The following is a 23597-nucleotide window of genomic DNA, read 5'->3' on the forward strand; positions in this document are numbered from 1 at the left end:
GGACAGCGCCAGGCTAGAGGGACCCCTCTCCCATCGCAGGTGGAGATCTACCTGGGACTGGCTTTAGTGCTGACACCAACTCAGTACTGGGCAGACGGGGATAAGTTGCCTCACACTGCAGAGTGGTGCAGGGTGGGGGTTCTGAGGCATGGCCGTGGAGCAGCCAGGGGTCACAGGCCACTGACAGAGTAACAGGCTCCAACCCCAGGCCAGCTGCCCGAGTGCCCTTCCCAGTACCAGCGCACAGCCAGTCACAGCCCAGCTCCCCCCCACCCCACCCCCAAGTTGTCCCAGGACACAGCCAGCAGAGGACATTGTTCAGCTAACAGCTCACGCCAGACAGCGGCTAGAAGGTTCAACAGCCTCTGAGCAGATCCTCTGCCCAGCAATCCCAGGTGGTTTGGGGTTGGGAAGCAGAGGGTGAGCAACTAGTACGACACCTTGAGCAGGACCACAGCAGCCCCAGAAGTGGCCCTGGCACTGCCTCAGGCCTGCCCCAGACGCACTGGCCTTCCTTGGTGGAGGTGGAAGGGGCACCGCTGAGGTAAGAGGCACCTGCCAAACACTGGACAAAAACTACAAAGGAAGACTTTATTTTCAAGTTTCTGTGGAGATATTACAAACAATGTAGACTTAAAAGAACACTTTAATTTTTAAGTAACTATACTTTGAAATAAAAATACAATTAGGCAAAATAATAAATAATGCCATTGCAGGGCAGGTGTTAAGACCAAGGTGTGCCGCCTGCCTGTGCACCTGCCCCACGCGGCCCCAGCACCCTCCCAGTCTTCAGGCTGCTCGCCTGCCCAGCCTCCTACTGATGAAGGAATGAAAGGGCCACAACGTCCAAATCTTCACTTTATTTTTAATATAAAAAATGCAAATTTGGAAACCCACCCTGCTTTTCTCCCCTAACATAATGCTTTACCTCTTCAACATAAAAATAAAGTACTAATTCTATATACATCACATGTACCATACAAAAATGTATCCAAAGTTCTATTGCTACCAAAGTGTTCTAAATTAAAACAACTTACAGAAAGCCCCTCATTGTAAACAAAAGATTACAAGTTACAAAATCAAAACACACACAGGCCAGAGTCAATTTATATAACCACGCAACACATTCTGCTCCCAAACCAAGTTGAATTTTTATGTGCCTGTATAAAAATGCGTATCAATATACCTTTGCAAATTTATTTTTCATTATAAAGCAAATGAGTACACTTTCTACAATAAATAATCTGCTGGGAGGCACGCCTGCAGGAGTCGGGCAGACAGGACAATGAGAACGGCCCGCCTGGCGTCAGCTGGCGGAGTGTTTTTGGTGATTTGCAAGTGATGCACACAGCATTCATTTATTCTCCTCCTCTTTGCACAAAGTACCATTCAAAATAATGTCATTTTCTTTCTTAAAATACACATTTGTCATTGTAAATTTACATCCCGTCTTATTAAATAAGTGGTACTCTGTGTAAAGAGCATGATTTACAAAATTATTAAACATTCAAAAGTCTTTTTAAAAAAGCTACAGATCAAAGTAGTGAGGCTGCGGCTCCACTAGTGAGACAGACACCCACGGTGAGACAGATGCCCACGCAGCGCTGCTCGGGACGCACCCACCCCACTCAGAAAGCGCCAAGACAGATGGTTTCATAGAAAACTTGGAAATGAAACCTCCCCCCTCCCCGGGGAAAAAGAATTATAGAACTACACCTACAAAATCAGAATAAGTTAAGTTTTGAACAATATACAAACATGTACAGCTTATCAACACTATGGACAAGGCTCAGGGCTGGCGATGGCCTGCAAGGCCTTCTTCTGCCGGGAGCCACCTCAGTCAATGTCACTGAGGTCACTGGCAGGCTCCCCATGGACACGGCTCAGGTGGTTCATGGCACGGTCAAAGGCGATCCGCACAGCCTTCCGGATGCTGGAGTTTCTCCCTTCCATCATTTTTAGCTTGTCAATGGTTTCATCAATACCGAGGGGAACCATTTTGGACTTGGGAAGCCACTGCCTTTAGAAGGAAAAGGGGAAAAGTAAGGACCGCTGTCCCATACTGAGGTGACCCTCTGACGGTCAGCCCCTGCGCACAGTAAGGAGGCTGGCAACGCAGGCCGGGCCTCCCACAGCAGCAGAGCAGGCCCTCTCTGTCGCTCTGTAGGGTTCAAGAAAGGCATAAAAACTCCAAACCATCTCCAAGTGGCTGTGCAGGACGGGCGATGGAACACCCGCATGTACCATGCACACAGCACAGGCTGGGGGAGCTCTAGGGTGGCAGTGGGGGCAGGACGGGGAGATACTACAAAAGGGGTGGGCAAGAGGGCCTCCTTCGGGGTCTGCTGGGGAGAACAGAAGGCAGAGGGCTGCTGGTAGTCTCCCTACGAGCAGCAGCTCCACAAGGTTCTAGTGAGCAAGCACTCTGCGTTCCAGGTGTGCCACAGACAGGGCCAAATCTCAAGGGCCACACACAGCTGACCAGCTTCTGGTGGTTCAAAACATTCAGCATGCCTGACCCTCAGAAGGTCATGGGGTCTGAACCATGGCATCTTAAAGGTCAAGCACTGGGAGCCTCTGAGCAGAGCAGGGTGGAGATAAGGCCAGGTGATGTGGACAGCCTGGGGCCTGTGTCCTGGCAGAGCACCAGGGTCTGGAGAGCCCATGCGAGGGCCCCAGCGCACTGCTGTAGACTCAAGTAAGAAAAGAGGGGAAACGGCTTGGACCAGCTGGGACTCAGGTGAGCAAGAGAAGGCTGCCAAGAGGAGACTGGCCAACACTCAACACACAGCCCCACGGTCCCTGAGGTCACTGGGCAGTGCTCTTCTCAATTCCCACCCTGGACATCAACCGTGTAAGAACAGGGAGGCAGCACAGAGTGCAGCACCCTTAACCCAGGACACGGGAAGGCACCCCCCATCCTTGTCTGACCTGCAGAGCCAGGCGCCACACTCACCAACTTCTCTTATTGTCAAAGAACAGGACGAGGAACAGCTTCTCCTCAGACTTTGTCTGCATGTGCTCCCCAATCTTCAGCACATCCAGGGGAGGGGCCGGAATGGTGACACCATTGTGATGGCCAGGCACTCGTGGCATCTTGGGATCAATGATCTGTCAAGAAAGACAGGCTCCAATCACTGACCACTCAAACCCAGATCACACCCCGTATGTCCACAGCAGTCACGTGCACACATGCCTCGCAACCACATACACCTCTGGCAGCACAGGGAGCACCACACCTTGAAGCACATGTGATGGGGTCCCAGACCCCAACAGAGCAGACTCCACCCCAAGTGCCCAACTCACCAGTGCTGGGTAGGAGGGGTAACCACTGCACTTGGCCCACACCACTTTCAGGGGCTCCAGAGCAGAGGCGGCGGCGTCCGTGGAGATCCACATGCTGCTCTGCCCCACTTCTGGGAAAGAAGGGACCCAGCAGTGAGTGGCCAGCAAGGGAGCAGCAGTGCTCTTCCTAGCCCAACACAGCACTCAGAGCTGCTGGTCCCCTGGAAATGCCCAGCTCACAGCCTCTCCAGCAGGAAGGGAGTCACAATGAGTATCAACCCAGCCTGGGGGAGCCAGATGACCACCTCCACTGCCCTTCCTATGGGACCAGGGGCCCATGGACGCCTCCAGCTCCTCTTGCAGCCTGCCCACAGCCCACTATCCTCCTACTGACCTAGAGAACCTCATGCCCTCTCCAGCTCCAAGGTCTTTGATGCCAGGTCCCCAACCCCTCACTACTCCTAAGCCCCTCACCCAAGGACCACCCCTCCGCCTGCTGGTGTATTCAAGATACATCTTATGCAACCAAAATGCCAAATTCAAACCAAAGTCTGGCTCACCCCAAACATTCACCACCTGTGCTCTTCCCAGCCTCCCTGGCACATCCTGGCAGCCTGGAACTCTCCTATCACCGCTAAGTCCAGACTGGCTGCTGGTGACAAGGGGTGGTCCAACTGGCTCCCAGCCCCTCCTCACAGCAGCAAACCAGCACTCTGGACTCTGAACTTTCTGGGCTCCCAACACAGCTCACTGTAGCCCAGGTGACCTGGCCTCCTGCTCTGCTCCCCATACAGCTCCCTTCTGTCCCTGGACCCTTTCCTTCAGGTCTCTGCTCTGACACCCTGCACAGCACAGACGCCTTACAGTGAGAGCTGTGCCCACCAAACCCCAAGCCCCAGGCAATAGAGGGCATATCTGTCCCTGCGGCTGGCCTCTCTGATAGGACAGTGCCAGCCCGGCAGGTCCCCCATGGCCTGAGGCTGGAACAACTCTGCTGTTAACATATTCACCTGCAAATGGAAGACATCCTAAACAGAACCTAGCCTGGGCAGTGATCACCAGTCAGCACCGAGAGCCCATCGTTCCTCTCCCCATGGACTCCACCTGCAGGATGCAGTCCCTGCCAGGGATAGGCCCAAGATCACAGCCTTTCACCAGATGCAGTGGGCCTGGCTCACGGCCCTATGCTACCAGGGCCCAGTCTGTTGTGGAAGCCCCATCCGCCATGTCTGCATTCCAAAACGCCCTCCAGAAGGTGTATGCACAACTCACCAGCTGCAATCCTGGCCGCCTTGGCATAGTTGCCATTTTCAATACAGGATATCAGCTCGCTGCGGTCCTCGAGCGTGTGCCTCCGCACGAGAGCAGGCTTGCCTCGCCCACACTTGGGTGCACTAAAACTTCAGGAGGAAAAACACAGTCCAGTCAGGAACTGAAGCTCCAGAGGACACAGATGCCCCTGGCCATGGCTTCACCGTAAGCCAGGCTGTGTCACATGGCTGCCGTTCACCAGGTTAGGCTTGCAGGTGGTGCTGACCACCCTGAGGCAGACCTGCAAGTGGAGGTGGAAGAAGTGAGTCTGTCCCAGTGAGGATGCTCAGGGGCCTCCCTGTCCCAGCTGTGGAAGTGGCCCCACAGAGCACACAGGCAGGGATTTGGGGAGAACAATGTTAACTACAGGTTCGAATCCTGGGTTGATCTTTGTTTTGCTTCGTACCTCCAGTTAGATTTACAAAGCAGATTAACGTATCACGTGGGGAGCTGCCTGTGAAGTGCACAGCACACAAATGAGCCCTCGCCCAGCCGTTCTCACGGGGCCATGAGATGGGAGCTGAGCTCCTTTGGCTTCAGAGAGCCTAGGCTAGGGGCAGGAGGCAGAGGGACACCCAGGAACTGCATGGCAGAGACAAGGCCGATGCTCACCTTGAGTCACAGAGTGGGCTGTTGCTGGAGGAGATGCTGGATTCAGATGCACAGCGTCGCCGGGGTGCAGCTTTCCTTCCCGGGGCACTGCCCGGCTCCTGCTCATTCCTTGTACCCCCAAAGCCATTGGTGAGACCTGGAACACAGGCAGACAGGCACCTGGTCAGCTCTTCCAGTGCTGTTGCTCAAACCCAACTCATTCCTATGCTTTACACAGCATGTGGCAGAACGTATTTTGGAATGTATTTTCCAAATTTCACATGCAAAACAGTATCTTACTTTTCACCAGCGTGCCCTCAGTAGATGCAGAAGCAATCGCTGATGAAATAAGTCATATAAACCAAAGCTGAAGCAGTTCTGTGAGCACTGGGATGAAGAAGCACTCTTACCAAAGATTTCCCCAGAGTTCCATGACGGGAAAGCAAAGGGCACCTGTTACCCCTTCCCAGATACACAGATCGCACAAACTTTTGAGGTAACAGCAGGCCAGCCTGTCTACCCGATGGGGAATGAGCCGCATCTGGACAGCTCCTTCAGAGCCCCAGGGTGGTGGAGGCCACCAACAACAAAAATGTTCTTATCTGTGGAGCTTCTGGGAATAGCAAATTAAGGTTGGAAACAAAAAAAACCAAAACAAAACAAAAAGCTGGGGATGCAGCTGAGTGGTAGACTGCTTGCCTAGCATGCAAGGCCCTGAGTTTGAGTCCCAGCAAAACAAACATTCTTTCAAAATAGGTTTAGGTTTTAATAAGAACCTGAACAACACTAATAAAACACTTCAAACTATCCACACCAAAGTACGTGGGGGGACAGTGCTGATGGGGGCCTCGCTGGTGATCAAACATTCTCAATGGCTGAACAACTGCAGTATCACAGCATGGCGGAATTTGAAAAGCACCATCATCAAGGCAAATCTGAGTCAACCTATTTCCCTCCTCAAGAAGCCCACCTTTGTGTCAGTAAGTGGGAATCACACATTTGTCCAAGGCCCTTGCAGAGGCCTCCCCTCAATCAGAAGGGTGATGTCCCAGAATACACAGGTGGCCTGCTTCCCTCTAGTGTGACTGGAGGGGATGGGGGTAGGGGGGAAGGGAAGGTGACCTTTTCTTTTCCAAAAAAGGAACCAGTCCCATCTTCCCACATACCTCATCATTAAGAAGTTAATTAAAAATCTATTTTCAAAGTAAAATGTGTAAGCTTGCAGTATTTTCTTAGAAATACTCAGGGTCAAAGGCCAGATCCAGGGTTTCCATACTCCCTCAGTGAAAAGGACCCACTTCTGCTGACAGGAGGCTCTGAGAGGCAGCAGCTTCTTGTCACCCTCCAACGTTGGCTTATTGGTGAAGCAGAAGACACAGGATAGGGGAAGGGACTGGATTGTTCCCTTAAGCCCCAACAGTTGTAGGATGTGATGCCTCCTCAGGAGCTGTGACTCCTGCCCCCACTCTGACCTGGGTCAGCAGCAAACAGGCCACCCAACTTGGGTGGACCAACAGATGGATAAACAGAGCCCTTGCCCCAAGACCTGGAGTCTGAGAAGGGACTGCACGTCCACCAGAGCTATCTGCCACTGCTGAGCTGGGTAGGCCCCAGGAGGCAGGTCTGCTGACGAGTCTGAAGGTCTTGAAGAGCAGGTCACCATCACAGGCACTTCTGCCCCAAGACGCAGCCCAGGACATCCCTAAGGCCAGGCCAGACCAGGTCCATATGCACAGTCCAGTGATGAAGGCCACTCACTTAGGGCATGGGGGATGGGGACACTTGGCCACTCCAAAGGCTTGAGAAAAGACCCAAAGCACTGATGTAAAGAATCCTAATGTGGCCCTGAAGGACACTTACCCTTCCCCACACTGTGGTGGTGTGCCACCCCAAGACTGCAGGAACCCAGAGACAGCCCAGGCCGGGTGAGGCAACTTCTCTACAAGTTTACCAGCTGGTCTCCTCACATGTGCTAGGTCCATCAGGGCACCTGGAAGGACCTCCAACAAGGAAGGACCCACACAGCAGGTGCCAGTCACCTGGGGAAGAGGAAGGCCAGCCTGGAAAGGGCCAGCCCAAGCAGGAAGCCCAGGAGGGACCCAGCAATGCAGCCCTCACACACACACCAGTGCCCCCAGCAAAGATGGCTCCATCCTCATATCACTGACCGAAGGAAAAGATGAAAAATCTAGGGGAAGGTCCATGATTCTGAGAAGAGAATAACTGAATGGCTCCCTCTAGTTTTCCTGAGTTTCATTACAGGGCACATTGCATCTGGGCTAACGAGCCATTTACATGAAGTTTCCACACCTCATGAGAACACACTGAGTGCCTGGGAAGAGGATGGCACCACTACTGGGAAAATCCCAGAGGCAAGCTGGGCAGAGAAGCCCTCTTGCTGCTGCAGCTCAAACAGGGCTGGGTTGCTTGCGTGGCCAGACCAGAACCTAGAGAGCGTCCAGGCTCTTGGGATAGGTCCCAAGAGGCAATGCAATCCAAGGATCCTGGGCCCAGGCTTGGAAAGGTACTTTGGCAGGTGCCTGGAAGCCACAGAGCTGTGACACAGCAGCCAAACACAAGCTCTCCCTGTTTCCACCTCCACTGCCGTCTGTGGACTCACTTCCTGTGCAGAACATTCCATCCACAGGACAGGAAGGCAAAGCATTCTGCCAGCACTGAAGATGGCTGAGCTCACAGATACCTCTGCTCTTCGGTTTTTTTTGGTGGTACTGGGGTTTGAACTTGGGGCCTCATGCTTACTAGGCAGGTGCTCTACCATCTGAGCCACTCCACCAACTCGACACCTCTGCTCTTGTCAATCCTGCAAAGACCTGAAAACACACTAGGTCTGGAAGTCCCAGTTCTGGAATCCCAGGACCACCTCTGCCAGGAGCCCAAGACATTAGGGTCACACAAGGATGGGCTTGTGACCCCCTAGGGCACTTGGAAACAGCAGGAACTCACACACCTGAGCCTCTAAATGGTGTACACAGGAGGAGAAGCTCTGAGTAACTGAAAAAGTCAAATGCATGATGAAAAACTAAGGAAAAGAAGAAATGGCTCCTGAGCCTGGAATGCACATCCGAGAGTTTATGAAGACCAAGCAGAAACCCAAACATCTTGCTCTGGCTCCAGAGGAGACCATGCAGAGGTGCTACTGCAGCCATGCCCAGCGCTGGCTTGGCCCTTAACACTCAACCAAAAACAGCACTGCTGAAAACCCCTCTTACCCAGGGCTTTCCATGGCACACCTGGGACTGCAGGGGGTGGCCACACAGGGCCCCCTGAGACAATAAGGACACCACTCTCTGAACAGCTCACACCCACAGGGCACAGAGAAGTTCCAGGCAGTCCACCAAAGAGACCAGGGTGTGCAAGTAGGATAGCTGAGGCCCAGTCCCCTGGGGCCTCACCTTCCAACCCACATGGATGTCAAGAAAACCCTGTGCTGCAGATGGCAAGAACACCAGGGTCCAGTAAGCTAGACGGGCCAGGTTCAGCCCACATACCCACACCATGGAGGATCATTAGTGCTCCCCAGCTCCCACTGTGCCTGGCTCATGTGAAATATGACAACAGGGCATGAGCCCATTGCCCCAGTCCCCACCCATTCACACTCACCAACATCTGTGAGCCCCTGCCCTGCTGCAGAACAGTGGGATGAGAGCATCTCAGGGCAGTGTTATCTTCTACTGACATGTTTTTTACTTTTGCTATTGCCAAAAGAACGGTGCTTTTGTTGCACCTTTCAAAAAGCACAGCAACCAAGAAGACCCCAGCCACTGCGTGCTTCTTTGAGAGAAGCGCCATGAAGGCCAACTGGGGCAGCCAAGGCTAGGATGAGCAGAGGCCAGGCCATGGCCCCTGCCACAGCTCTCTGCAGGCAAGCTTGTCAGCTGACCCAGCAGGATCTCAGCACGGCCACCAGTGAGACAGATGTTGGCACTGTTGCGTTATACAGAGGAAGGGAAGGGAAAAGAGAAGGGAGAAGGGAAAACATGTAGAGAACTGAGAAATAACAGACGTTAACAACTGAGCAAGGAGACACTGATTAGGCCTCGTCTTTGACAGCGCCATGCGCAAAGTCCCTTGGATGGCCAGGTCGGGCTGCCCCAATCAGAATCCCTGGTCACCTCAGGACAGTTCTGCATATGCTTAGGATGGAGCTCAGACTGCGCATTATGTCGTCTGTGCCCGGCAGGTTCTCTGCCCAGGCACGGGGCTCTCCTTGCCTCCTTCATAACTATCCATGGAGAGGCCCAAAGCGCTGACATGTCCCACCAGCTCGAGGAGGGTGCTGGGCACCTGCTCGGGCACCTGCTCGGGCGCCAGCACTGCTCCCACTACTGGATTCTGACTTAAGGCAGAGGTGGGCTGGCCAAGGGTAGAGGTCTCCTCCAAGGGCAGGTGTTTGTGTGTCTTTTTAAAAGAGGACGGCTCAACAGATGGTTCCAACGTGATCCACAAGAACTACGTGCAAGGCAAGGAGACGGCAACCGCTCTGAGTTCCAAAGGGTTGTTAGCAGAACTCCAGTCCAAGTCGAGGTAAGAGAAAAGGATTAGGATCCAAAGAGTGAGCTACCCAGCATGTTAGTAGTTAAGTGAGAACCTGGAAAACAGCGAAAAAGCCATTTAGTCTGACTGAAAGAGCAGGAAGAGATAAGCCTCCTCCTGAACAGTCCAGGGCCATGGAAGACACGCTGCTCACATGCCCAGCCCCACCCCCATGTGCAGGAGAATCTCCATCAAAAGTACGAGTAAGAGGCAAGCAGCACAGGTCCTGGCCTGATAGTCCATTGTTGGAAACAAATGAGCAGTCACAGAGGAAGGAAGCTACAAGACAGGGCCAGCTCCAAAGGTGGGATGCCCACAAGAGCAGTTACACGCTCTGAGCCTCCACGATGCCTAACACGCTGCATGCCCAGCCCGCAGGTGCAAGCAAGGAGGACTGAAGGCGAGCGCTGTCGGAATGAGCAAGTCTGCACTGAATCTAACTTGGAATCCTGCAGTGCACTGGAGAATACCAGAGAGCTCCCCTAAAAGTTCACAGTACACAGATGAATGTGGAAAACATGAGAAGGTTCTCAACACTTCAGTCCTCAGACTGCGAAGAACTGCAACTTGGAGCAAGAAATCCAGGTGCGCAGAGAGCACCAGAGCGTTCAGGTTGGAGGTGCAGCAGCGAGGATGGTGGGGCTCATTCAGCCTGCGCCTAGCCGCCCTGGGCCAAGCAGACGCAGCGGACACCTTGTGCTCCTGAGGGTCACATCTTAGTGCTACTAAGGCTCCCCGGCTGCTCTGGAGTATGCTTAGGAGTTCACCATGCTTCCACTGAAATCTACTGCCACTCTGGAATAAGAAAGCAGAAACCCTCGTTTCAGTCAGGATCAGCGCACTCTGTGGTCATGCGTACTGAAGGTCTGCTTAAGACTCACCGTCACCACCGAAGCCCGAAAAGCCCTCCACTCACACGTGAAAGTGAGAGCGGACGAGGGACATGTCACTCTCCACATGGAGTTCCAAGTCCCTACAACTGCTCCGTGCTGGCAGAAGAGAGGCTGCCGCCTTGGACACCAGCTGTCTGGTGGGTCCTTTACCTGCAGTGCCAAGCTGCTGACAGACATGAACCCCTAAGGCAGCAGAAAGCCAGCCTGAGCTGCGTACTGTGAGTGCAGGAGGGGAGCACGTGTCACCTGGCCCTGACACACACACTGAGCTGTGACCCGCTCTTCATCTCAGTGGACTTTCACGTGAACTCAAAATACAAGGTTGAAGAGTCTTTCTCTAAATGAGAAAGCCCTTCTCTAAGAAAGGCGACAGCTCAGTCTCTAATCTTCGCCAACTTTCTGTGGACCATTTCAATCGCTTCACAGAAAAAAGAGGTTTTATCAAACTTTAAAATGCTATTATCAATTCGTCCAATAAGATGACACAGGCCAGGTGCAGCGGCTCACAACTGTAATCCAGCCACCCGAGAGGCAGCCATCAGGACAAAAAGTTCGTGAGAGTCCATCTCACTAACAAAACTGGATGTGGTGCACACCTGCCACCAGCTACAAGGAAGCGTAAACAGGAAGATCGTGGTCTGACACCAGCCTGGGCAAGAAACCCAAAACCCTATTCAAAAAATAACTGAAGCAAACAAACAAACAAAAAACCCAATGAGGGCTGGGGGGCCGATGGGGGGCGCCGCTCAAGTGGTACAGCATCTGCCTATCAAGAACGAGACCCTAGTGCCACCAAAGAATAAAATTAAATTTAAAAGGACACAAAAGTGTCCACAAAACTGTATGTGCAAAATAAAAATGAGATAGTTTATCACAAGGCTCTGGGTTCAAAAAGAAAGAAAAAAAAAAAAAAAACTAACAAATTTTGGCAACAAAAGCATGATGCGTTTAGTGGCCAAGGCAGGTAATGCACTTGTGCGTGAAGACCTCTGTGTGATGCTTCAGTCAGGAGACTGGACAGATGGAGGAGGGGAGGACGAGCTCACCAGCCTGTCATGGCTAGAGGACCCGAGATTCAGGCATCACACTGGGGATCAAAGCGGCACGGCACCTAGCCAGTCACTGTTCTCACTTCTAAATCGCAAGAGAAAACGCCCAACGTCAGGGCGGCCAGAGGAAATGCACTTCTTCTTTATCGAGCTGTAACAGACGGACAGAGAACAAACAGGATCCCAGCTTTGAGCCAGGACCAAAACCAGGACAAACCCGCTACCAACACGATTCCAGAAAGGAGACGTTGGAGCTGAGCCCGGCACCTCTTAGAGGCATGGCCGGTACAGATGGAATGGACCTACAACACACAGTTGTTACAGAACACAGAAAGTTCCTTGTCTCTCATCTGAGGAACAGAGGCTCCAACAGAGCGAGGTGGCTTCCTTCAACCACCGCACAGTGCAAGTTCATGGGCATGTGGGAGGGAGGTGTGCAGGGTCACATCTTGGTAAAGTGCACAGTGTAAGGTGTAAAAGCGTAGGCAATGAGATGCTTCAAGTGTTATGTCAGCAGGTCATGATAACGCAATGGATAGGCACAACAAGCTACGTAAAACATCAAAATGTAACCGACTGTGCACAGTGCTGCAGCCAGGAGAGGACAGCTCTCAGACGGCTCAGGGGACAAGCTATGTTTTGGAAGGGAAGGCCCAGGCTCAGAGTGCGGACTTCTGGAGCCCCTCCTGCGGGCTGGGAAATGGCCTGTGCGACCACTCACAGGTCATGTTTCACCTAGACACACACGCCATATTCAAGATGCCTGACCAAACCACACCTTAAGTTGCTCTTGATATTTGAAACTCCAGAGGGAAGGGGGAGAGGGAGCAAAGAGGAGCCAGACCAGCCTGCGGCCTCTCCCTCAAGGACACCAACGCAGTGTGGGTCTTCTTCACTGGAAATGGAGCAGTTTTACACTCCACGCAGCCACCGTCATTTACCTGTGTCCAGGCGCTTTCCCGGGGACTCCTCCTCCACCTCGGAGTCTCCACATGTGCTCCGCGACCTTTTCCTTGGCTGCAGTAGAGTCTCCAACCTCGGAAGGACTACAGACAAAAAGGTTTTGGTCCCTAGCTGAGGAGAAGTTGGCTGGGTTTCAGTGTTCTTGGCAGACTTTGGGGGGCTTACACTTTTCGATTTGCAGAAGAGGACAGAAGTGCGTCTGTTTACATCGCTTGATGGCTCCGCCACTGCGGAGGCCGCCGCCGCAGGCACATCGCCACTACTGGCGAGGGTGGGCTCTGGAGGGTGTCCGCTTACCAGTGCGCTCTGAGTGCAAGTGCTATGTGATTCATTATCAAATGTGACTCTTTTGAATAGTTTACTCTGCTCGGGGTTGAGTTCTACTGGTTTGAGGGTTGGTGGTTCTGAATTAGTCTCCGAGTTTGAAGGAAGAGGTAATGCATCTGATGGTTCAAGTTTAGGGGGAGATTTATCTCCTGAAAAAATTATAAATAAAGTGATTTTTGAAAACTGAAGATTATAAAATCTATTATAAAACTTACTATAATTGTGAAGTCCACCAAATACTAATTCAATTACGGAAACAAGCATCACACACAACTGCTGAGCAGTGGGCGGCCCCAAGGGACCGTCGGGCACCCTGTGTGTGGTTCCCTAACCGAAGGCTGAGACCTGGTGCCCTAGGCCCAGGTGCACAAAGTTACTTTCTGGAAAAAAACTGTGAAAGAGTACTTCACACCCACCGATATTAAATACGTTATTTGAGTTCATGACAATTTCTGCCATCAGCATTCACTTACCTTGAGGAAGACAAGATAGTCACAGAACTAAGGGGGCCGTAAGGGCTCCCAAGGGCTCTAAGCTGCACCTCAGGCAGTGAACAGAGGAAACAAATGTTCGATCATCTGACACGGGAGTGCCGAGTGGCCATGAGGCTGAGGAAGGCAGGACGCCTCCCACTCACCTCAGGACACACGTCTGTGTCCATGCATGCAGGACTCCCAAATGCTTTCATTGAGAACTTTTTTACATATTCAACTTAACCAATTTCTGGAAAAAGCCTGTCTCTGCCTCTTTAAAAAGGTGTTTAAAGGTTACCAATATGAATCGAGGTCTTAGGTCCGACCCTGGGAGGTATATCTGCCTGGCTTTGTGCATTAAGGGACAGCCAGGGCCAAAAGGCCAGGAGCGAGAGGGTCTTCAACCCTAGATAAAATGCTGAGGGCTCTTTCCAAGCAAGACTGGTTCTGGCCATAGGAAGTGTGATAAGAAAGCAAGGGCAGCAATCTGAATGCAGAGTGCCATATATTTTTTCTTTTTAATGGTAGTAGGGCTTGACCTCGGCCTTGTACTTACTAAGCAGAGGCACTGTGCCGCCTGAGTCATGCCCCCAGCCCTTTTTTGCTTTACTTATTTTTCAGGTAGGTAGGGTCTTTAGTTTTTGGGTCAACCACAGACCACAATCTGAGACCACAGGCACGAGCCACACTCAGTTTTTGTCAGGACTGGCCTTAAACTGTGATCCTCCTGATGTCCACCTCCAAGTGGCTGAGGTTACAGGTGTGAGCCAATGCACCTGGTCCAAAGTAGTGCACACCTGCAGTAGGTGTAGTTCTTATTTTATTGAGCTTGCAAACACTTCCCACAGAACATTTGAAATATGCATGAATAGCTACACAACTTATAAGCTCACTTATGTCTCTGGGCCATTCGGTTAACTCAAGGCAAAGGTTTTGAGCGTGGTACCAAAGTAGCTCTCCTGACCACCTCAAAGCAAGGTTGGGAGCCAGCACCAAACCAGACACTGCTACTGTCTGAACAATACTGGAGGCGGCTTTGAGCTAAATAGTGTGCTCTGTTGGAGCCTGTTACAAGACAACACCAAGGAAGGAGCAACCAACAAAGGGCCCATTGTTTAAAAGGACTTTTATTTAAAAAGCTCTATCCAGGAGATACAAGCTTATCTAATGCATGACACTCATGCCTTAGGGAGATTATCCTCTCCAGGAAGTAGAAATGCTAACTCCTGCACCATTACCACACTCAAGGTCACTAACAGTTTAGGAACCCAGCACTGGGAAGCCCACAGGAGCACTGAGCAGATGGGATTAGGGAGCATGCCGAGTTGCTGCTGAGAGCTTTCTGTGATCACTGCACACTGCGTCCCTGGTGCACATGAGCACAAAGACAGAAGTCTCTGGGGCTGGCTGGTGTCCCAGGTTGGTGCTAGAAGCCCAAGGCTGAGCCAGGTGACTACCACCAGGTCACTTCTGCAGCACTCCTCAGTTTACCTCCTACCACTTCTTCTTCCCCTGGTCGCCCCTCACACACACACACACACTCTGAATGCCCTCTCATCAGGCTCTCATTCTGACTGTGACACCCAAAGTGCTCTCTGCAATCCCCATGGCCTCTTCAGGATCAAAGCCAGTAGTCGGCCTAGGCAACATGGGGCCAAGGGCGATGACGCCATGAGGCCTCTTGCCTAGAGTTCTAGGCCTTCTGCCCACCCACTCCACACATCTAAAAGGCCTGTAACCCCATCTCCCACCTCCAGCTCAACTCAGAGACATCTACTCCTGCCTGGGCAGCAGGTGACCACGCCCCTGGCCCTGCTCACAGGCCTTCCACCACAATCTACACCTGCTGATCCTTCCAAGATCTGCCACACCTACAGCACCACGTGGCCATACATGCTCACCCATGAACCGCTTCTATGCTCAGTCCCGTGTGGGAGCCCAGGTTCCCAGCTGCCACCCTGCGGCTCACTGGACATCAGTTTACCAGAGGGACAATGGAGGGTACCAGAGAAAGGAGGCAGGGGCCCAGATGCAAAGCTACCTCCACCAGCCACAGGACCACAGGCCACGACTTCTGTGAGTCTGTCTTCTCATCAGAAAATGAAAAACAGTGGCACCTAAGCCTGTCAGGCAACCATGCAGGACTGAACCCTCACGAGGGCCCACTGTACAGTGCTGCCCCAAATAGCTAATGTCCCCATCAGGCTTCTCGAGTGGGAATCTTACTGGAAGTTAATACAAAAGTATGAGAATTCTTTTTAAAAGCTCACTGGCTGCTAACAATTATGTTATTTGGCTACATGTAAAACAGGCCCAATTAAATTCTAGAATAAACTCCATACAACTCTTATGTGAGTCTTGGGTGTGACTATGAAAGTTCCCAAGGTCCCCCTGGCCAGGATTCGCCATATTCCCTACAGCAGCAAAAGCCCTAATGGTTTTCATGGTGCCTCACATAGAGGATGTCTACTGGCAGCAGCTACTCCCTGAAAATTCGTTGTATCTTTAATACTTCACACACCTGGTCACCAAGCCCATCAGCTGCTGCCACCAAAGCCACAAGCAGCTCAGGAAACCACAGCACAGCATGCAGGGGACAGTCCAACCACACAGCTGGCAACTACACTGTCCTCACCCTGCCTGCCTCCTGCTCCATTCCTGCCACCTGAAGGGGAGAAGAGCCTGCACAGTGTGCACTGTGTGCTCAATTACAAATCCTTCATAAAGTGTATTCATAAAGAGCTCCCAGCTCCTGTGCACAGAGTGGTTCCCCACGACTGCTGAGTCTGGGGCCTTTGGCCGGGGAAAGGCACACCTCTTCATGACTCACCCATGGATAAGGGGCCAGCCACATTTGCTAGTAAGCAGTGTGGACTCTGCTCTTCCCAAAGCCCCAGCCTTCACTCTTCTGCCCATCAGTTGACTACAGCCCAGCTGGGTGTGAGGTAAGACAACTACTTAAGAGTTCCAGTTGGTCCCACAAGGCTGATACTGACCAAATTCTACTTATCCTCTGGCCTTTACCCAGCCAGAACTCCACAACCATAAAGGCAATGTGGATGATTGCCTGACAAACAGCCTTTCCCTAGAGCCAGCAGACAGTCACAGCAGGCAAGCCCCTGTCCCAGCCAGAAGCTTCTGCCTATAGATACTGGCACCTTGGGCCTAGCACCCAGATGTGAGTCTCCTAAAGCGTTTTCAAATTAACATAAACGCCATGAAGATACTGTTCAATTATAACTGAAGTGTGACTGTGTCTACGCGCCCGATCTCGTCTGAAGTGTGACTGTATTAAGTCTTTTTATATATGGAAATTGAGGACTACATTTAAGAAAACAATGTATCTTTTAGAAGAACATGCTCAAATGTTTCCCAGTTTCTGATCTGGGTTTCTGCTTATTGACAAGTATGGCAAGTCTGCATTTCTACTTGAGTTCACAGGTTTGCTTCCTGCTGTCTTCAAAACATTTATGTGCTGCCCTGCTCCAAGTCTGACTCTATTAGAGAGTTTCCATCTCTTCAAGGGGACACCACCCTCTGCCCCATTGCTTGGCCTCAGAATGGACTGTCGTCAGGCTGTTTCCTTCTCCAGTCACCTTCCCCTCACTAGAAGGAAAACACCCTTTTCCTGGGTTTGATAGGTTTAGACATAGGCCTAAGGGTTTCTAACCAGCCCAGGCATCTGTCTGAGACATCACTATGTGTACTTTCTTTAAATCGACCTCAGCAAAATAAAGCAAAACAAGTCATCCAAGGGCACCAGCTGGCTCTTGCTCAAGGCTGGGAGGGGTTAAGGAGCCACACTCATAGCAGACAGCAGGGTCCTCAGCCCTGTGAAGCGGTGCTGGTGAAGGGAACTCTGGGAAAAGAACCGAGAAGGCAGCACCCAGCTGTGCCTGGGAAAGGTCAGGTCTCTCTGGAAGGAGGATGATTTCAAGGGCAGGCAGGTTGTAAGCCAACCTGCTGACCACCCTCCTCCAAATGCCCTCTTTTCAGGACAAATAGTACATAAACCTAGCAAAGGGCTAACATGGGAAGCAGGTGATGATGCCATGTGGGACCCACCAAGAACAAAAGGGAGCAGTGGGGATCCTGGGTGGGTCTGGCTGTCAAATCATAAGTTCCACGAACGAATGCTCCTCAAAGAAAAGCACAGGACCCCACAGAGGCAGAGTGGTGTCTCTCCCCTGGTGACAAAGGCTTTTAGAGTAAATTCGCCCCACAGCTTTTACTGTGTGGACCAACCACACCTTCTATCACCCATAAGACACAATAGTGGGGGGCACTCACAGCTGGACACACTGAACGTAACTTTGTAAGGCTAGGAGAACTCAATGGTGCTAGCCCTGCTTTCTGCAGGTTACCTAGCACAGCAAGTCAAAGGGACAATCACACAAGAGGAAAGAGGGACTGGAAGTCATCCATCTGTGGGGACTGGATGAAGAAGCACAGCACATGCGCACACAGGGGCAGTGTTGAGAGCAAGGCAGGGCTGTGACTCCTGACACAGATGGCCACACAAATCAAAAAGCAATTACGTCTATGTCTTATTTTAATGTTTTCCTGTTCCTATCTGATTACACCAGGAAAGAAACTCAGGGAGATTGTCAGCCAAAATGCTGACAATGGTGACAGGAGAGGGTCCTACTCTACATTCCACTTCATGGAACTGAAATGCAGTTATCTGTGGCAGAAAAGGATGAGGCAGCAGAGCAGGGCGAGTGGAGCAGGGTGAGCGGAGCAGGCTGAGCTTCCCCTTCTCCACACTCAACGCAGTTTCCAATTTTCACCTCCATCTCCCCCAACTAGATGCACACAATAACCCAGCAATGGCTCTCGCTGTGCATCTGCGCTGGATGGCTCTGATCTCCTGCATTTCTCTCCCACCCATCCCAACACTCCTGCTGTCCAGCTCTTTCCCCAGATGTTTCTCAATGCTATGAAGACAGTGGGCACCCTCTGAAGGTCACTCAAGGCAAGGGCTGCTGAAGAGGAGCTGGTAAGGGGCCTCTCCTACCCTTCAGCATGTGAAAAGTCCTTCCAAAACGCTGTGTCTGATCATCCAGGGCATAATTAAGTGGAGCTCCCTCAATTTACAAAACCAAGCAAAAATATTTCTTGTTCTTGTCATACAAGCCACCTTTACTCTCAACACAGTGTAAGACCTAAACCACTGTTTTAAAATAGTTTTCCAGGCTCAAGTTGAGAAAAAAATATCTCATTGCATGCCTTAACATTTACATAAACCGTGTAAGTGCTAAAATACAGCCCAGATGACATAATTGTAATGTTCTTTAAAAAGGGAAGAAAAACCTGGTGGGACTATCCAGCAATCAGTGCTTTGTGACTTACAAAATTAGTGGTAACTACAAGACTCCCACACCCATGGGCACAGCCCTCCCACCGCACCACGCTTACCTTCTTCCCCCGGGTCAGGCCCCAGCGGAGTAGCGTCTTCTTCGAAGCCTCCAGTACCTGGCCCCGCTGATGGGGATTGGCTGTGCTGCTGGCTCAGCTTGTTCCGAAGGACTGCAATCTCTTTTTTGAGCAGCTTTGCCCGTTTACTCCGTGAGCCACTGGACTTCATAGAGCAGGTAAGGTCCAGCTTGTCCAACAACTCTCTCAGCTGCTCCTCCAGGCCCATATGGGCCCTGTTGGCCGGGTCCAGCAACCTGTCCACTGAACCAAAGACACACATCGTCAGTCATCAGGTCCTTGGCATCTGGGAGAATAATGCACTGGTCCCAACCATCCTGTAAAAGCCCCAGCATGGATATTTGAGAATTCGAACAGGCCCCTCACCCACACTCTGAACCAACAGGAATGCTACTGCCCCAAGGAGACACAGGATCTTCTGAAGATTTCCCCCTGCAGCTGCAGCAGCCAAGGTACAGGGGGACAGTATAGCCACAGCAGAAGCTGTTGACATGTGTGACCTCAACAAGACCCAACCCGGCCCTGCTATGCAGACAACCCATTCTAAGTGAAATGCAAAGCCCACCAGAGTCACATGCTCAACCAGCCTGCAGGCACAATGGAAGTGACTACTTGGCATGTTCACACAGCACAACTGCTGTCCTAGTCAAGTCTCCCCTAGACACAGACTGCTGTGTGCTTTACTGAGTTCACAGATCCTTCTAAATTCCAGGTATGCTTACTATACAAGTTCCTACAGTTTCAATTTCACCAAAGCACAAATGACCAATTAGTGAGAAATGACCAAGAAAACTACTCTTCAGAGCTATCTTAAGATAAAATCAGGAGCCAGAAGAGGAGTGGGAGCAAGAGGGAGAAGACATATCATAAAGCAAATCTGTCCAGTCACAGCAGCCAGTCCAGTGTCCTCCAGTTGTCCAAGTCAAAGTACCTCATCTGCACAACAGTGCAAGCCATTAGGAAATGAGTAAACCACCCACAGCATGCTGACCCAGGGCTTGTAATCCCATCATCACTTCAAACAAAGCCTCACAAATATGACTCGAGGACATTACGTAAACAAAAAGTCTCATCATTTGAAGCCCCAATGAAAACAGCCTTGTGATGCCTGCCAGTTTTTTGTTTTTGTTTGTTTGTTTTGTTGGTACTAGGGTTTGAACCCAGAGGCTACCACTTGAGCTACACCTCTAACCCTGAGAGGACTGTTTCTGTTTAAACAGAGGACCAAGGTGCCATAGCAAGCTCAGTGTCCTCTATGATGACACAACTCACCTGCTCTCCCCACCCCAACCAATGAAAGAAATGAAATGGAACTTCTTATCTTTACTTTTCTCTTTAGCAGAAAGCTTGGTATAGGAATTCATTTAGCAATGTACTGTCGTTTTATAAAAGGTACCACCAACTCAGAGGCCTCCAACTCCTATCCTCTCAGAGAAATACTCTGGTCAGAGTGAGCAGCCCTGGAGGAGAAGACCTGGAGACTGCAAGGAGCTGGACCTGTGGGGTAGAGGGTTCCCAGGTCACATGGGCCCTCTGCCTCTAAGGATATCCAACATCATAAGGGGCACAGTCCAGCCAGGGGCCAATGGGCATCAAGGGATGCACATGTCAGGGACGGCCAGGCCATCACAGACTCCCCACAGGAGACATGCAAAGAAGAGATGCAAAGCAGAGATGTGTATGAAGGACTGAGCTCACATCAACACCGTGGCTGTCAGACTCAGCTCTACCCAGGAACCCTAAGGAATCTTTCACAACAGGATGGTTGGTTCTGACCTAACAAGCTCTACCTGTCAGCTCTGGGTTTGCTTGTGTTTATTTCCCAATTTCCTACAAAACTTATTACCCTTGAAATCACAGGGGAAAAAAACATAAACATATACCTATCTTAAACAAAATTTCAGTTTATTCCACATGCCCTGGCATGTGTCCAAGTGCTGGAAGAGATGGTCCCTCGGGTCAGACTGCAGAAGGCCTGAAGTCAGGGGGTCCTGCATCCCTGCAAAGCCAGAACTGATGCTCGAAGAAAGAGTACAGGAAAAGAGTCAGGACACAGCGACTAGCTGGACATGGAGAGGATGGAGCAGGCTAGGCCAAATTAGTCAGAAGTCCAGTCCCAGCACTGCCCAGTGATTATCAGGAGAGATGGTGAGTAGAAACCAGGAATAGGACCTTTGAGTAAATGAGCTTTGGGTTTTGATAACAATTTTGAATTCAGGAAAACCCAGCTGTGAGGTGCTCCACCAAGCCATCTGGGCACCCATGTTCTCAACAAACACTAAGATGGGTTTGACAAGCCAAGAGGCGGAGGTTTCCAAGCATCGCCTAAAGAAGCTGACAAGCAACAGCACGACATGTGCCCAGGGTAGCCAGAGAAGCACAGGCCCAAATTGGAGTCCAGGAGCACCGGGGACATGCCACTCCTCAAGTCCTCTCTGCCACATGTGCAAGCCACTAGCAAGTGAGCGGGTCAGGGGCAAAGCCGATGAGAGTTCCTGCTTTTAACAAAAAAACAAATGCCAACAGCTTTCTCATTGTTGCAAGACATCCTCTAGAGCCGGTGTAGGCTCTTACAGGTGCAAATCCCCAACTACACTGCCTTCTTAGTCTGTAGCACTTAGACTGGACTCTCGAGTATGCACCTGAAACATGGCAGAACCCCAGTGAGGTGTGCTGAGTGTACAACACACGCTGGATGGCAGAGAATGAAAAGGAACAGAAGTGTCCTCAATAATGTCTGTGCTGATCACATGTTGGAAACATAATGCTCTGCACAGTCTGCTAGGAAGAGCAATTTCCCGTCTTCCTGGATGAGGCACCCAGTTCTTACCGTCTTCCCAGGAGAAAGGCCGCCGAGGGGCTGCCACGGGCCGTTCAGGCAGGTGCATTCCCGAGGCCTCTTCCAGGCCGATGCTGTCCACCTCACGCCGGGCCTGCCTCAGAACAACACCTCCCTGATCTCGCAGCCTCACTGCGGCTCTATAAAACACGGTGTCCTTGGCATTGTACTTCATGCAGTTATCTACAATGAGATTAAAATCCTCCTCAAACGCATGGAGGTTTTTATACCCTTGAGCCTCTAGCCGTTTCCTCATTGTGGCAAAGTCCATGGGATGTTTAATGTGATCCAGATAATCTGGCACCTAATTTTAGGGAGGAAATACAATCATTTAAAAACTGAAAAAAGATTCTTGACTTATTCTGTTTTATCTACATAATGAATCACACTTCACACTCACACACCTGTCTTCACACAGCTAGCAGGTGGCAGCACAAAGCCAATGAGACCTGAACCCAACCTGATCAAAGGTCCTTTAACTAAAAGCACATTAATGAGGTGACACTGCCGCCACCAGCTGAGAAGTCTTGGGGGAGACACACTCAGGCACTTTCAGTACTTTACAATGAAACATATCTTTATGATTAAAAACACATACACATATTCGGTAACAATGAGGATTAAGACTGCAAGTAACTAGTTCTCCAAAGTAACAGCGCAAACCGAGTCACCCACAAGGAAGAATGTGACACGCACCTCCTTCAGACTCACAGGCTGGGCGAAGATCTTTGCAGGATCCTTCTCCTGCAGCTGCTCCAGGACTGAACGCAGCAGCACTGTCAGTGGAGTCAGTCGCAGCTCCATGGCCATCTGCTCCACCTTAACCTAACAATAACAACAAATGTCCGTCCATCTCTGGAGGACTGTGAGCACCTCACACACTGCACACCGCGGAAGCCACACTTCAACCACCACTACAGAGTAACTGTGTGCAGTCTCCAGTACCCCGCACAGGAGGCAGCCCTCTGGCCTCAGCTGCTACAAACACGTGTGCTTTGGCCAAGGCAGAGGTCACAATGCCCTCCATCCAAGGGGTGGTTACCCACTCTGGCACAAGGGAGGCAGCAATGCAGGGCCAACTATGAGGTGAAGACACATTGGAGATGGGTCAGAAGTGTAGAGGACCACAAAGGGTGCTGCATGGGACCAAGTGGAGCACAAGGGACTGGATGCCTCCAGGCCACTCCAGGGTCAGTCCTGGGGAAGGTGCAAGGGCTCAGCTGGAGCACAAGGGCTCACCTGCTCTCGCTTGAGCTTCTCCCGCTTGCGCAGCAGCTCAATCAGCAGGCGCGCGCGCTCCAGGTCATGCCGGAGCCGCTGCCAGTACTTCAGTTTCTCTTTGGCAGCTTTCATCTCTTCGTCATTTTCTCTCTGAGAAAATCAATTCAAACTTCTCATTAGTCAAACCCAGAAGCTCTTCCTGCTAAGGGAAGACTCCAGCACAGGTGAGACCCTGTGAGTATTGCATGACGCAACCAGCTGCAGCATTGGGTTCCCACAGGCTTGTCCACTCTCTCTCTAGAACCCCTGTGAACATGTGCCGTAGCGAGAGGAGAGGAGGAGCCAATGAGGCCAAAGGTGCTGTGGGGCCCTAGCTTGACCTTCAAGAGCTAGGAACTCAAGAGGCGCACAGTTGAGCCGCCCTGACTCACAGCTGAGGGTAACCTGGGATCCCACTGTCCGCTTCGCTGGGCAAGAATGGAGGTCCATCTCTGGCCCCTCCAACACCGGGTGCATGCTGCAGTCCTCATCTGCAGCACCTCTGCTCCCCGTGTTGGGGACAGAGCAGTACAGCAGAGAGCATGCACCAGCCCCTTTTCCACTTGAATCATCAAAACAGAAGTACGGTGCTGCAAAAGCCCAGACAGGCACAGTG

General features: G+C 51.4%; 1 protein-coding gene across 7 annotated transcripts in view; it reads right to left on the minus strand.

The window, feature by feature from the left end:
- Positions 1 to 577: 577 nt before the first annotated feature.
- Brd1 (bromodomain containing 1) overlaps positions 578 to 23597 on the minus strand; it is a 49769-nt gene continuing 26749 nt past the window's right edge. For 3 of the 7 annotated variants that reach the window (XM_074084730.1, XM_020181542.2, XM_074084731.1), the window contains exons 4-13: positions 22961 to 23092; positions 22418 to 22546; positions 21713 to 22025; positions 18865 to 19125; positions 12625 to 13122; positions 5209 to 5344; positions 4558 to 4685; positions 3307 to 3416; positions 2957 to 3111; positions 578 to 2020 (exon numbers count right to left, since the gene is read on the minus strand). In XM_074084730.1, coding sequence (XP_073940831.1) covers positions 1837 to 2020; positions 2957 to 3111; positions 3307 to 3416; positions 4558 to 4685; positions 5209 to 5344; positions 12625 to 13122; positions 18865 to 19125; positions 21713 to 22025; positions 22418 to 22546; positions 22961 to 23092 — 2046 coding nt within the window. In that variant the 3' untranslated portion in view covers positions 578 to 1836. Of the gene's footprint in view, positions 2021 to 2956; positions 3112 to 3306; positions 3417 to 4557; positions 4686 to 5208; positions 5345 to 12624; positions 13123 to 18864; positions 19126 to 21712; positions 22026 to 22417; positions 22547 to 22960; positions 23093 to 23597 lie in introns of those variants that run through there. The other 4 variants (XM_074084732.1, XM_074084733.1, XM_074084734.1 and 1 more) reach the window with 4 other exon arrangements.

Source organism: Castor canadensis, chromosome 8 (genome assembly GCF_047511655.1).
Source record: "Castor canadensis chromosome 8, mCasCan1.hap1v2, whole genome shotgun sequence".
Classification (NCBI taxonomy): Eukaryota; Metazoa; Chordata; class Mammalia; order Rodentia; family Castoridae; genus Castor; species Castor canadensis.